The sequence below is a fragment of the Mizuhopecten yessoensis genome, unplaced genomic scaffold (assembly GCF_002113885.1).
Source record: "Mizuhopecten yessoensis strain PY_sf001 unplaced genomic scaffold, ASM211388v2 scaffold10509, whole genome shotgun sequence".
Classification (NCBI taxonomy): Eukaryota; Metazoa; Mollusca; class Bivalvia; order Pectinida; family Pectinidae; genus Mizuhopecten; species Mizuhopecten yessoensis.
Window position 1 is genome coordinate 36,749 of NW_018408582.1, and position 16,698 is coordinate 53,446.

General features: G+C 36.1%; 1 protein-coding gene across 1 annotated transcript in view; it reads left to right on the plus strand.

Annotated features, from left to right (window-relative positions):
- Positions 1-15,573: 15,573 nt before the first annotated feature.
- The window catches only part of LOC110460876, a 14,194-nt gene continuing 13,069 nt past the window's right edge, over positions 15,574-16,698 (plus strand). The window contains exon 1 of the mRNA XM_021514072.1: positions 15,574-15,907. Within this exon, the coding sequence (XP_021369747.1) occupies positions 15,712-15,907 (196 nt within the window). The 5' untranslated portion in view covers positions 15,574-15,711. The remainder of the gene's footprint in view (positions 15,908-16,698) is intronic.

Below are 16,698 nucleotides of genomic sequence, written 5' to 3' on the forward strand. Positions count from 1 at the left end.
CATCAAACTCGACTACTCTTAACAATTAACAAAACAACATCATGATATTAAACACAGGATGGGTGCTACAAACATCTTACGAGCATTTCACAATATGTCGGCTTTCTATGGTGGCAGATTTTTGTGGTTGTGTTTAAATGGATGGTGGAATGACGGCAGAAGATGACTGTTGAAGGAGGTCAAACTTATACGTTTGCGTGCATGGTACGTAGTGTTAGAATATGTTTGCTCTAATATCTTCAATAAGATTTATCAGATTGGAAAGATGGAATTGTTTCGACACGTTTAATACCATGTACGTATATTGTTTGTCTATAAAGTAAAATTTGATATTAGTATTTGTTCTCATTCTATTTCATATCGATGTAATGCACTACATTGTGTCAAAGGCTGGGTTATGTATAGTGTACAGTTTCCTCAGCAAAAACGTAAATGCAAATGTATATTGAGGAGGATAACAACAGGAACAACTAAGACTAATAAACGGCAGAACATGACTGAAATTTCGCCTCTGATATTGTGAACGGATGTTAAATGGCAAATGCCTATAATAAAGCTTCCATATCTGTCTCATATCCCTTATACATAATAAACTCAAATATATATAACCCGTTGATCTTAAGTGAAACTTACATTTTAAAGGAGACGCATAACACATGTGAATAGATCAATGTGGAATTGATTAACTTGACCTTTAATTTATTGAAGTGTTGTGGTTTTTTTTACCAGTCTAACAAACCTAATGCGTAAATGTGTAATGTAAGACATAAAGGTAATAAGCAAAGTGCATTAACTGGAACCTGGCATTGATGAACGAGTACAAATTATACAGATTTCTACGCATACTTATCAAATTTCAAACGTTTTGGTAGAGATCATGATCATAAGTAAAAGTATCAGAAGTTTGTTAATTAATTTAACTGTGCTTCAAACGTTGACGCCATTTTATTCGTGATACTTAATTCCTCCAACTACTGTATATTATATCTATTAAGTTCAGTTCAGCCACCCGTGTCGGGTGAAACCAGTAGTTAAACCTAAACCAAACGACGAAACCAAACATTACAAGCAAGTATTACAAATCTCATCACCCCAGAACTGGTGATTTTGTTTATCTCACAGGTATATGTAATTGATAACTTGAAAAAATAAGATATAAAATAACAGCAAATCATTGTTTTATGGTGGCTGATATATGACATTTCGTCTTTTCGCTTTGTCGCCCGCGAAATAACGCCAAGCGAAATAACGAAATAATGAAATAACGCCAAAGCGCCAAAGCGAAAAGACGAAATAACGCCAAAGCGCCAAAGCTAAATAACGAAATAACGCCAAAGCGCCAAAGCGAAAATACCGCCAAAGCGAAGAGATAAAATGGCGTCTTTTCTCCTCCTTTTGGCGTTATTTCGTTTTTTAGCTTTGGCGCTTTGGCGTCGTTTCGTCTTTTTGCTTTGGCGCTTTGGCGTTATTTCGTCTTTTCGCTTTTTCGCTTTGGCGTTATTTCGTTATTTCGTTATTTAGCTTTGCGCTTTGGCGTCTTTTCGTCTTTTCGCTTTGGCGCTTTGGCGTTATTTCGTCTTTTCGCTTTGGCGCTTTGGCGTTATTTCGTCTTTTCGCTTTGGCGCTTTGGCGTTATTTCGTCTTTTCGCTTTGTTGCCTTCCGGTTCTGGATATTAAAGAAACGCTATCTCCGTGATTATGATTCCCCAATGGCTTTGCTAGTGAAATAGAAATTAAAATGCACAAATGTGACTTATGTTTCAGCATTTTAGGAAACATTTTACAACAACAATGTTTAATATGTTTATCATTGTTAAATTAAAGAAAACAAATAAATTCGTGTGTCCTTCTGTTCGTCCATCCGCCTGTCTGTCTTCTGTAGGTATGCTGTATGTATTCCAACCAACAGAATATACTATTGTTATTGGCTGAACAATAAGAAGCATGTACGTGATTACACGTATATGTATACTATATAGAATAGGAGGTTGTTTATACGATGAATTTCGTCGATGAAAATAGTTTTGATTTGTTCTGTTTTATGTTATTTTTCCGATAAAGAAATAATGTCATTACATTCTGCATAGTTATACCCTTGTGTTATGTATTTATTTTAGGAGAGGGCGCCGGTATTACTGGGGATTGTTTTTAGAAATTAAGCCGGTGAGAAACGCGCGTATTAGGACGAGAACAAAAATTAGCTACATTGTTTTACAGTTTTCCTACGTAATATCTTTATGAATGATAGCATTCTACATATATAAATGACATTGTCACGATTGAGTCTGACGCATACATAACCGGAAAAAGCCGGGCAGGGGGGCGTCACAGGTGTATGCGATGTCTATATGAGTCAAGTACCGAGTTTTCTTTTTGTAAAATTTGTAAAATGTTATCATGTTTTGACACATAAATATATTTAAACTTTATACAACTATAATAGCAGTAGCACTCGTTTTAGCATGGAGTCGGCTGCTGGATAACGGAGCTACTAGGTAGTGAAGCGGACGTAAAACAAACAATTGAAATCGGACCAATAGTGCGTGACTTGATTGACGTTGACAAGCTCCGCCCAACAGGCAATGCCCAACCAATTGTCGGGTTGCATCAACGAGGAGAATGATGAGGGAATTTGAGTCTGTTAAAGTTTTATTTCCTGAATTCCGGAACCTAAACCCAAAGAATGATATTATTTGCTGCATTGAACTCTATATCTCCGACAATTGTTCTCCCGATATCGCACAGGTGACGCTTTCTTGCTGTTGTGATACTCTGCAAAGGACATTTATTGTACAGTCTAGATTAGCCTTCCGTGATTCCGACTGCTAGTCGTTTTTACTTAATTTAAGCCGTAAACTGTTCTCAATTTCTGAAGGGTTAGAACTAGGTCTACTTTAATGATATGAAAATAATCTTTAATTGAGTTTACGTACTTAGAGAATTTAAAAATCAGATATCTCAAGGAAGAGTAACCATATTTTTTATGGTAGCTCCGGGTTCGAGTCCCGGTCCGAATTTGTTTCACCTGCTACAGTTTACTGTCGACTTGAGGGTCATGCTATATTCTTTAAATAATAAAACTCAAAAGTATTTTAGTTAAGAAACTGTTATAACAAACCTGAAAATTTCTCCACGCCCTATGACGTAGCCATTTTCGAAGCCACTGACTGAATGTGAACAAGAAATTCCTTCATGTAGTTTTCCGCGAATATCTGAAATAAAGAATTTCTAATTAGGCATGTAGACCTATCGAATTCAAAGCCGTAGGATTTAACTGGGCAAGTATTTCACAATCTGCCATTTTTTTTCTTTTCATGTTGAGTATAGGGAATTCACGGGTAAGTATTTTTCTCATGAGTGTCTCATCATATTCGAGAAAATACCGGTTCTAAATATCGGCATGGTTGTATAAGTTAAAAGTCATAGCAGTTTGAAGTCGACAATTTAGCTTGATCTAGTAGTCTCCATTAACCAATCTTTTAAAATAAATGTGTTATGACCCAAAAACGTTTGGTATATATTTTAAAAATATGTTGGGGAATTAGAATATTTAAAAAATATATAAGAACAATTTTTATATTTCCTGAACGAATTGAAAGGATACATTTAAAAGTTAGTTATGGTAAATGACATCATAAGTTTGCGGGTTTTTTTTTTTTTTTTTTTTTTTTATATGATGTACATTGTACTTGAGAAAGCTTCTTTTTATTTCTTGTTATTTAATTATCATCTTTGTTGGTTTTTATTTCGTAAATAGCATTGTCCCTTGTTTGCCTATTGGCTATGTATTTGTCACCCATCTGTTCATTTTATCTTTATTTCGTATTTTCGAAGTATCTCTTTTTCTTTACAGTATTTTGCATTATTATCTTTTTTAAGTTAAACTATGTTTTTGTAAGTATTTTTGCAGTATTTTGGGCGTACTTTCCTTTTTACGTTATTAAGCTTTGGCGTTATTTCGTCTTTTAGCTTTGGCGTCATTTCGTCTTTTCTCTTTGGCGTTATTTCGTTATTTAGCTGTGGCGTTATTTCGTCTTTTAACTTTGGCGGTATTTCGTCTTTTAGCTTTTGCGTCATTTCGTCTTTTCTCTTTGGCGTTATTTCGTTATTTAGCTTTGGCGGTATTTCGTCTTTTAGCTTTGGCGTTATTACGTCTTTCAGCTTTTGCGTTATTTCGTCTTTTAACTTTGGCGGTATTTCGTCTTTTAGCTTTGGCGTCATTTCGGCTTTTCGCTTTGGCGTTATTTCGGTTTTTAGCTTTGGCGTTATTACGTCTTTCAGCTTTTGCGTTATTTCGTCTTTTAGATTTGGCGTTTTTTCGTTTTTTCGCTTTGGCGTTATTTTGTCTTTTAGCTTTGGCGTTGTTTCGCTCTAGCGTTATTTCGACTTTTCGCTCTGGCGTTATTTCGTCTTTTCACTTTGGCGTTATTTCGTGTTTTCGCTTTGGCGTTATTTCGTTGTTTAGCTGTGGCGTTATTTCGCCTTTTAGCTTTGGCTTTATTTCGTCTTTTAGCTTTGGCGTTATTTCGTCTTTTAGCTTTGGCGTTGTTTCGCTCTAGCGTTATTTCGACTTTTCGTTATTTCACTTTTCGTCTTTTCGCCTTTCAGCTTTGGCATTATTTCTTTTTTTCGTTTTGTCTATGTTTCGTCTCTTCGTAACTTTGTCTTTTCGTTTAGCTTTGAGCTTGCTGTCAAATCCCTATTTATCTATTACAGTTTTTTCATATTATTGTTGTTGTAATAATAATTACACCGCTTTATCACGTAGTCGGTCTCAAAGTGGTTCACAAATTATTATCCGTTATTAAAGGGCCTTTGCAAACAGCCAATATCTATTTCAACTCCATTGGAGCATACAGCAGGTATTGCCATTTTGGCGCTCAAAGCTAACATTCAATTATTCTTGCATTGCCCAAACACGTACTTATTTACAGCAGAATAGACTGGAACAATCGGAGTAAAGTATCTTGTTCAAATATACAACACAGTACCGTGACGTGACTCAAACCCGCAACCGTTCGGTCACGAGCCCGGCGCCCTACCACTAGACTACAATGTCAGTAATTATTGAATAGAATAATGTTTAAATTGAACTTATGCGATAAATATACATTATCGTTTTAGTTTAAACCAGAACTTTATCTATTATATTGCGGTGTTTTTTTTAGAGAATTTTACTGAATTAAGCAATGTGCTGANATGTTTGGCTATAATATCATAGATGGTTGAGAATCATGCGACATACATTGTAAATGTCGGTCAATGGCACATGAAAAGTGAAAATGGGCAGAGTATTATCTAGTATATGGATTGATATGATGACATTCAAGAATCAACATGGAAACACTAACATTCAGCACAGAAAACTCCTTCCACTATAAAGATGACATTCCTTCACCTTGCGCATGCACATCACAAACCGGAACGCGAAAACTCGCCAAAGCGCCAAAGCGAAATAACGCCAAAGCGAAATAACGCCAAAGCGCCAAAGCGAAATAACGCCAAAGCGGAGGTATTGCACGTAGAGCGCTACCTATATATAGACTTAAACAAATCAATCAAATACAACGGTTTTAAAGCAATTCCAAACATGTTTTCTGTTATCTATTCAGATAACTTGAATTAATCAATCAGCATTTTTTTTTTTATCGTATATATGTCTAAAAAAAAAATTTTTTTTTTTTTTTAAATTCCGCTACAATTCTTCTTCATTTCATCTCATTGGTCATATTCAGCTATGATTAATTAATCATTTAATTTAATAAACTAAGTATTCGTAAACAGATTCATCAGTTTGGTATGTATAAAAAGGCTATGTTCTTGTTTGTTTTGAACACAAACAGGAATTTAAAATTGAATTTGCGAGCTTTCGAAAACATCTGTTTCCTTTGTCAAGCATTGTCAGGTATTATTTAATTACATTCATTTATATCGAGGAAAAGCTTCAAAGCAATTTAAATTTAACATATATGTTATATCTAAATTCAAATTTCATAAAAATACGTATCTTCTAATCTATCAGTAACATACACTATGCCTATTTGAAAACCACATTAAATACCTAACATGAAAAATATTTTTGCCTTATTTAAACTGTAGTTCAGCACATTGCTCAATTCAGTAAAATTCTCTAAAAAAAACACCGCAATATAATAGATAAAGTTCTGGTTTAAACTAAAACGATAATGTATATTTATCGCATAAGTTCAATTTAAACATTATTCTATTCAATAATTACTGACATTGTAGTCTAGTGGTAGGGCGCCGGGCTCGTGACCGAACGGTTGCGGGTTCGAGTCACGTCACGGTACTGTGTTGTATATTTGAACAAGATACTTTACTCCGATTGTTCCAGTCTACTCTGCTGTAAATGAGTACGTGTTTGGGCAATGCAAGAATTATTGAATGTTAGCTGTGAGCGCCAAAATGGCAATACCTGCTGTATGCTCCAATGGAGTTGAAATATATATTGGCTGTTTGCAAAGGCCCTATAATAACGGATAATAATTTGTGAATCACTTTGAGACCGACTACGTGATAAAGCGGTGTAATTATTATTACAACAACAATAATATAAAAAAAAAACTATAATAGATAAATAGGGATTTGACAGCAAGCTTATGCAAAACGAAAAGACAAAGTTACGAAGAGACGAAACATAGACAAAGCGAAAAGACGAAATAATGCCAAAGCTGAAAGGCGAAAAGACGAAAAGTGAAATAACGAAAAGTCGTAATAACGAAAAGACGAAATAACGCCAAAGCTAAATAACGAAATAACGCCAAAGCGAAAAGACGAAATAACGCCAGAGCGAAAAGACGAAATAACCCCAAAGCTTAATAACGAAATAACGCCAAAGCAAAAAGACGAAATAACGCCAAAGCTAAATAACGAGATAACGCCAAAGCGAAAAGACGAAATAACGCCAAAGCGAAAAGACGAAATAACGCCAAAGCGAAAAGACGAAATAACGCCAGAGCTAAATAACGAAATAACGCCAAAGCTAAAAAACGAAATAACGCCAAAGCGAAAAGACGAAATAACGCCAAAGCTAAAAGACGAAATAACGCTCAAGTTAAAAGACGAAATAACGCCAAAGCTAAATAACGAAATAACGGCAAAGCTAAAAGACGAAATAACGCCAAAGCGAAAACACGAAATAACGCCAAAGCGAAAATACGAAATAACGCCAAAGCTAAATAACGAAATAACGCCAAAGCCAAAATACGAAATAACGCCAAAGCTAAAACACGAAATAACGCCACAGCGAAAAATACGTACCCCTGAATTCCCAATACTCAACAAGAAAAGAAAAAAAATGGCAGATTGCGAAATACTTGCCCAGTTAAATCCTACGGCTTTGAATTCGATAGGTCTACATCCCTAATTTGAAATCGTTTATTTCAGATTTTCACGGAAAACTACATGAAGGAATTTCTTGTTAACATTCAGTCAGTGGCTTCGAAAAAGGCTACGTCATAGGGCGTGGAGAAATTTTCAGGTTTGTTATAACAGTTTCTTAACTAAAATACGTATGAGTTTTATTATTTAAAGAATATAGCATGACCCTCAAGTTCGACAGTAAACTGTAGCAGGTGAAACAAATTCGGACCGGGACTCGAACCCGGAGCTACCATAAAAATATGGTTACTCCTCCTTGAGATACCTGATTTTTAAATTCTCTAAGTACGTAAACTCAATTAAAGATTATTTTCATATCATTAAGGTAGACTTAGTTCTAACCCTTCAGAAATTGAGAACAGTTTACGGCTTAAATTAAGGAAAAACGACTAGCAGTCGGAATCACGGAAGGCTAATCTAGACTGTACAATAAATATTCTTTGCAGAGTATCACAACAGCAAGAAAGCGTCATCTGTGCGATATCGGGAGAACAATTGTCGGAGATATAGAGTTCAATGCAGCAAATAATATCATTCTTTGGGTTTAGGTTCCGGAATTCAGGAAATGAAATTTAAACAGACTCAAATTCCCTCATCATTCTCCTCGTTGATGCAACCCGACAATTGGTTGGGCATTGCCTGTTGGGCGGAGCTTGTCAACGTCAATCGAGTCACGCACTATTGGGCCGATTTCAATTGTTTGTTTTACGTCCGCTTCACTACCTAGTAGCTCCGTTATCCAGCAGCCGACTCCATGCTAATACGAGTGATACCTCTATTATAGTCGTATAAAGTTTAAATATATTTATGTGTCAAAACATGATAACATTTTACNTATGGTGGCTGATATATGACATTTCGTCTTTTCGCTTTGTCGCCCGCGAAATAACGCCAAGCGAAATAACGAAATAACAAAATAACGCCAAAGCGCCAAAGCGAAAAGACGAAATAACGCCAAAGCGCCAAAGCGAAAAGACATAATAACGCCAAAGCGCCAAAACGAAAAGACGAAAAGACGCCAAAGCGCCAAAGCTAAATAACGAAATAACGCCAAAAGGAGGGGGAAAAGACGCCATTTTATCTCTTCGCTTTGGCGTTATTTTCACTTCGGTTCGGCGTTATTTCGTTATTTCGCTTTGGCGTTATTTCGTTATTTAGCTTTGGCGCTTTGGCATTATTTCGTCTTTTCGCTTTGGCGCTTTGGCGTTATTTTGTTATTTCGTTATTTCGCTTGGCGTTATTTCGCGGGCGACAAAGCGAAAAGACGAAATGTCATATATCAGCCACCATACTATGGCGTTATTTTCACTTCGGTTTGGCGTTATTTCGTTATTTCGCTTTGGCGCTTTGGCGTTATTTCGTTATTTAGCTTTGGAGCTTTGGCGTTATTTCGTCTTTTCGCTTTGGCGCTTTGGCGTTATTTCGTTATTTCGTTATTTCGCTTGGCGTTATTTCGCGGGCGACAAATCGAAAAGACGAAATGTCATATATCAGCCACCATAATAACGTTAGTAGGATGGAAGGAGTTCATTATGTCAACGAGTCTGTGATTATTGTCTACAGTCAGAAGATCAACATTTATGTCACCTACAACTATTACATACGGATTCTCGTTTAGTGCTTTTTCCATAGCATATTGGAAGTTGTTCCAATAAGACGGTATACAGTTTGGGGGTCTATAGGTGGTACACAATAAGAGTTTTCTGTGAGGAAACTGGATTTCTAACCATAATACTTCGCCAACCTGGAACACAAGGTCTGGTCTACGACAAGTGGATAAGAGGCTGGAAGTGTAAACATTTATCCCCCACCCGGAGCACCACGGTCTTTACGATATAAGTCAAAGTTGTGTAAGAGAATGTCATCGTCTGCTACAGAATTGTCAAGGTGAGTCTCTGTTATATATATGATATCATAGTCACTAGCTAGTTGTTCTACAGAGGAAAGTTTGTTTCTCAGACTACGAATATTAAGATGGAATATAGAAAGGTCTTTATCATGATTTTCAGGGCCGGGATTAGGTTGTACATCATTACAAGAGAGAAGTAGTAACTGCATGATTAGGAGAAAGTCAGAATTATTGACTATACAAGATAATATATACCATAAAATATAAATACTCCGTGAATATGTATACATAACACACAGCCTACATTTACCCAGAATAGATGGTAACTTAATAGAAATAAAACATTTTGTAACAGTGAAACCATGTGTTCGATTATAGAAGCAACCGATCGCCGCCCTATATGATACTATCTCATTACCCATTGTCATCAAAAACGAACAAAAATTTCAGGTGGCAACCGGGCTCGTACATCGTACACGTGTTTTCATAAACAAAAATACTACCATAGAGGTCAGAGGGTTCAAAGTACATACAGGACAGGGGGAAGGGAAGGGAGAAAGGAAACGAGAAGGATTGAACAGATATGATAGGGAGTGAAAACATGAGAGAGAGAAATGCTATCATGTTGTATATTTCGACAGTTCCGGGGAAGTTTTCAAAGAATAAATACATAAGAATTGATATATATATGCTATACTATAGCATATAAGTATGGAAACACATCATTACTGAAAACACAAATAACTTATTTTAACACATATTCCTACATGTAAATTTCCCATTTGTGAGTGTATGTATTAAACCATATTACAGTTAATTTCATTAGATCCTTGATTTAGTAGTATAATACATTATACAGAAGATTAACTTTACACTGAAACAATAAATAGTTGATCAGTTATATGTACATATATCCATCACCATATCAGTTTGCATATAACCAGTATGTATAATCGTATGACAATATTATTGTTTACTTACACTCATTCATGTTTTGTTAAAATATATACTAGTGCATATAGGTTATAAACATAATAGTTACAAACATTTACAATGGTACAAATATAATCATACATGCACATATTATGTTTAAGTACAGACAATCATTTAAGTATTTCTATAAACCCTTTTGCATACTGTTGACCATCTTGTATATTAGGTTATCTTATTTACATATATACACTCTTCCTATTTACATGAATATAACTTTGTATCTTACTTTATTAACCGATCAGGGTGTGCGGTAGTCTCGTTCAACCAGACTCTGTTTGTCTGCGCAAGCTTTCAAGAGACTAGTTGAACGAGACAAGGTGCGCGGTGCATTGAATCGCAAGACGGTCAGTTGTAGAATGGTAATCGGTTTGACAGGTAATGCGCTGTTTATACCCAGCGATACCCATACTCGTTGCTTAGCAAGGACAGACTAAAATGTCGGCACTTCCTTAGAAAGATAGAGGGAAGAGATGGGGAAGATATCAAAACTAGATTGTTTTTAAAATCCTTATTTCTAATCTCATTTGAAAGCTTTTTAACATACCTGTCAGTTTTAGGGACGTATTAACAACATGCACAAGTTCATGCCGACGGTTCGACAAACAAGGGATATAACACCGCAACTCTTTATAATTGTCTTTGATAACATACTCACACATAGGCATTATTATAAACATGTACATACACCCATTCACCCCTACTGCTATAAAACAACTGTAACTGTAAATTTTGAATTATGCATGTACTTATCTGTTTATAAGGGCAAGGTTCATTAAAAACCTCCCCATTTTATATACAATACAATATCAGATAATAACGTCACAGTAAGGTATATTTAGATGATTCGGTGCATCTGTATCGTAATATTGTATTGTAATAATAATACTTTCAGAACTATTTTGAAAAAGTTTCGTAGCCACATTGAAACATTTGTATTAAATACGTAAAGGAAATATCTATAACTATGAAATAAATATGAAATGTCAAATATATCCTATCACGTCAGTGTAGTTTCTACAACCACAGTATACATCATATAAAACATACAACTAAATCGGGCTATATAATGTTTACTTATTGTTCAACAGATTGTTTACAATTAAAGCATATTGTCAGCCATCATCTGTTTTTTTAAAGTAAACAGCCTTTCATGTTCTTAAATTCATCATTAACATAGATATACACTCTTATCGCAACAAAAGCATGTTTAACTAAAGTGACGAAAGTTAGATCTTATATGATAATTGTCAAATATTTTCTCCCTAATGTGGTTGTTATGGCTGTTGTTTGTAACGAGATATCTACAAAAATCCAACTGTTTCGGATGCAGAACTACTTTTGCAATGAAAACTTTCTTCATGAGTCCTTTAGGTTATTCTTAATTTTGTAGAACATTCAAATTATATACGGACATTAAATCCTTTCAGGTAGCCAATTAAAAAAAAATTATAATGAAGATGTTTATTCCTTATATTTTCCCATTCAGTTCACACGCTCAGATGTCTCAATATTTACGCAGGTCCAAATATAGAAAGATCCGGTTTACAGCTGATTTACACGTGACCATACAGGTTAAACCTGCAGGATGGTCTCATTTCAAGTATACATGTAATGATTTGTGGGTTGATATCAGACTAATATTGCGACCCAGGCCTATATAAAGCATGCCAAATCGAAAGTTCTAAATCGAGACGAAGGGGACCAAAGACTCCCGCACATCTATGACCAAGTATTAAACAAAGAGTAGCTGAATCGAGTCATTTCGGTACATATATAACAACTTTTGTACATACGCTTACAGCGTAGCCGAATCGACATAGATTTTTGTGGACAACTCGTACACATTTTACACCTTTGTATGCATACGCTTCACTGGTCATTTTTCTGATGAAGGTGACAGTGTACAAAAAGTACTAGTCATCGAAACGTCATATACACATGGTCGTGTAAAAAGAACTTTTCATAATCCATACTTACCAACCAGAAGAAAATGTTTAGAACTATTCAGATGAGTTGTTTTCAGATTATTGACTATGATTAGTATTCGAATTGACCGACCTGATCTAGAAACCTAACGCAAGGCCTTTTTTTGACATTTTTGATGATGTTTCATCAACTATTTCTTTGCACATTTACATAAATTTATGCAAAAATTACCCACATATTATTTCTACTGACATGTGTCTGTGGATGCCACATATTCCCACATAGGGCTGTATAAACTCCATAGTACCACTTTTTTGAAGACAAGATTAGATCTAAAAATATAACAAAGCATTTTGGTATAGTACATCGACAATTACAAACATTGATAACTTATTCCTGCTAAAATTTCTTCATTTAATATGTCAAGCATAGTTAAATACTATGAATGGTGATGAATTGTGCACAACAATTTTGAAGATTTGGCTGTGTTAAGATCATAATGGAGTTATTTTTATTGATTTTCCGTTTATATTTTGACATAGCATGTTCATTTTATATTCGCTTTATGGTATAACGATATTCTGTTTAATGGGTTGGGTTGTCAACCTACATTACCAAATCCGATTTTAAAATCTTTGGGAAGAACAGGGAACGATTTTCCGTACCAAAATCAAAGCACGATGTCCGTTGACAGCCGTTCAACTTAGCAATGTTATTGACAAAATAACCCGCTTTTACCTTTGGGTCGCTATTTGTGTAAAATGTACCGCGAAAAACCCGTTAATGCATTCATTTATACCAATTCCATATGGAGTCAATTTATCATAAGAGCTCACGTGTTAAAACATCACTGGGACCGGTAAAATGATATCATAAGAGCCCACGTGTTAAAACATCACTGGGACCGGTAAAATGATATCTTTTCCTGATACTGAGACGCTGTCTTCTCCTTTACTGCACCATGTGATCCGTCGATTCAGGGGCCACGGTGACCGGGTTGTTAAGGCGTCTGACCGTCTCCACCACTTAGTAGCGAGTTCGATACCTACATATGGCAGTTAATAGGACGTAAAACACAAACAAACCAAAACCGTCAAGGCATCCATTAATGCCAATTCCAAATGGAGTCATTTTATCATAAGGGTCCAAGTGTCAAACATCATTGGGACCGGTAGAACGATACCTTCTCCTCCCAAGTCTTCTCCTTAGGTACACGCCCGACGAGTCGTGAGTACATACTTGAGATGCACCATACGATACCCGTGTTGACGGCCAGACATATCCAGTTGACAACCTATCAAACTGGCAACACGTATAATGTCTGAACGGTTCCTTGATAAACCTTCATTGTTAAGCACTCCTCGCAAATTTCTTTCAGATATCCTAAATCTGTGTACTTTTGCAAGAAACGAGGATATTTCCTTTTGAGTGAACGCCAATTGGTGAACATGCAAAGCATATAAGGGCGTTTCTTTCCTCTATCCTACATTGAACTTGATTTGATATAGAAACGAAATGACACTGTTTAACGATGCAACTTAACCCAGATACTTTGTCTTTATACAAAGAGTCGTTATAACGAAAAATTAACTCATTTTAGCAAGAAATCAAGTGGTTATAACGAGACACTATGCTGTGATACGAGATAAAAACGTAACGAGATAATTATTCCGTTCTAATTATAGATACTTCCTCGGTATAACTAGATACTTACTCAGTATAACGAGATACTTCCTCGGTATAACGAGATACTTACTCGGTATAACTAGATAGAAGGTCGTTATAACGAGATAACTAACTCATTTTAACAAGAAATCAAGTGGTTATAACGAGATACTATGCTGTGATACGAGATAAAAACGTACCGAGATAATTATTACGTTCTAATTACAGATACTTCCTCGGTATAACTAGATACGTCCTCGGTAAAACGAGATACTTCCTCGGTATAACTAGATACTTCCTCGGTATAACTAGATAGAAGGTCGTTATAACGAGATAACTAACCCGTTATAACGAGATAAAAACATATATTTGGATGTCCTCAATTAGCCTCCGTAGAAAAGAGCTACTTCTTGATATTTTTTGGTTTTACCAAAAAATTAATTGTTTTAACTGTGTAAAAAATATTATGGTTTGACAAATTGCTTTAATGTTGGGTTAAATTATCAAGCGACTTTTCTACTGAACTATATTCCCTGTTTTACAACATCAAAATTAACCTTTATGCCTTACTGTTTCCTAATCTTAGTACATTACAGACTAACCACTGATCTCGTTTCTCTACTCTTTGGCCCATAACAACGAACCCGGCAGTTCTCTTCTCACTGCTTGACATGCGCTATAGAAAGCTTCGATCAGTAGCTGTTTTGTACCTTGTGGTCAACTGCCCATGTCTAAGATTACATGTGTATGTAGTGTGACCTCGGGCTATTACAGTAATATATATAAACTGTCGTATGACAAACTTACACGTTAATGTACTGCCAAAGGATACAACCAATAAAAGTGTGTACTGTATATATATTGAACACTATTTCACATTTTCGACATTTTCTTTCCTTACACATTAAATTGTATCCCTTAGTTGAGATTGGCATTATAAAGCAAATCCATAAGTGTCTTCATATATCCGGTAACAACCGATCCCCTGTGTGATGACGATGACAAACTTGGTAATTTCGTATCTAGAATGGCGCTTTCAATAATTTTGTGGTACCTACACATCTTATAATAAATTTATATTGTCATAATTTGTCAAGTTGCTTTATTTTTTCGCGATTACCTATATTGCTAAATGCTAACGAACCCAGAATGTTTTCCGGCTATTGATACCGAAAGTTTCGGGCGGCCATGTTTGTTTACCTTGTACCTGCTGTATTTCTACACTGGCCATATCACTGTAAATTGTAGTATACAGTCTCATATACTGCAATTTGGTTTACTAACGACATATAGGCAAATGCAACACAGAATGTAGCGTTTCCGTAGCTCTTCCGTATCGTTTCCGTAGCACTTGCGTCTACATCTTTCCATTTAAAAAGCGTCTGTGAAACGTTCGGTCGAAAATTTACGGAATATATATTTGTCGAAACGATTTGTTAATGTACTGCCAAAGGATACAACCAATAAAAGTGTGTACTGTACATATATTGAACACTATTTCACATTTTCGACATTTTCTTTCCTTACACATTAAATTTTATCCCTTAGTTGAGATTGGCATTATAAAGCAAATCCATAAGTGTCTTCATATATCCGGTAACAATATATGTCAATGTAGGCAAACTGTGCCATCCATCACTATGTTTTTACCCTAGGGTAGAAGGAATGACCTTTTGACCTTACCATAAGCTAAGGCTACCCCAGTATTACACGTAGGGTTTATAACTGACAGACACATATGCACTTATCAACCCTCAAATGTACAGCAGTTGTTACAGGTACGCTGATGAGACTAAGACAGTGCGGAAATCTATTTCACTGAACACTATTTTTGTGTTTTGTCCATAACGACTAGGGAATGTTTATAGCATTGAATTATGTGGCCAGGTGTCATCTTTCTTGTATTGCTGGGGACCACTTCCGGTATCAGTGGATACGGAACAGGTGCCCCGAAAGTCGACTCCGTTTGTTTTAATCGTCTACCAAGGCATGGTGTGACGTCACAAACAGCAGACATTCCTTACGTCATAAGAACAATTGTGACAAAGGCCGGAGGGAATTATGACATCACTGGTGAGTCAACTTTAAACTTTAACTGATAATAAGGTGATAATTCAACTTTAGCATTGGAAACAAATCCATCTATGAATTATTTTCGTGTGCACGACTGGAGTTATCATCTCAAATCTAAGCCAAACTGAAATTCATTTCTCGTTTTTAATTTCAAATTAATTATAAATATTTACCCCTTCAGTACCAATGTTCAAATCTCGTCCATTTATGATAACCAGAATATTTAATGTCAGTAGCCCCCGTTTGGATGTTCGATAGGTACACAATCTCGAACAGCTTATAGTTAAGGAAGACTTCCGCCGCAACTGGATAGTACAGGTAACTTCATTGGTGAAAAGGCAATTGAACCACGTCTTCGATAAGTTTGGTAAATTCAACATAAAATCTATCTCAGTGTGGGATTAGGCCGCCGTGATAGGCTGTTATCTATCTCAGTGTGGGATTAGGCCGCCGTGATAGGCTGTTATCTATCTCAGTGTGGGATTAGGCCGCCGTGATAGGCTGTTATCTATCTCAGTGTGGGATTAGGCCGCCGTGATAGGCTGTTATCTATCTCAGTGTGGGATTAGGCCGCCGTGATAGGCTGTTATCTATCTCAGTGTGGGATTAGGCCGCCGTGATAGGCTGTTATCTATCTCAGTGTGGGATTAGGCCGCCGTGATAGGCTGTTATCTATCTCAGTGTGGGATTAGGCCGCCGTGATAGGCTGTTATCTATCTCAGTGTGGGATTAGGCCGCCGTGATAGGCTGCTATCTATCTCAGTGTGGGATTAGGCCGCCGTGATAGGCTG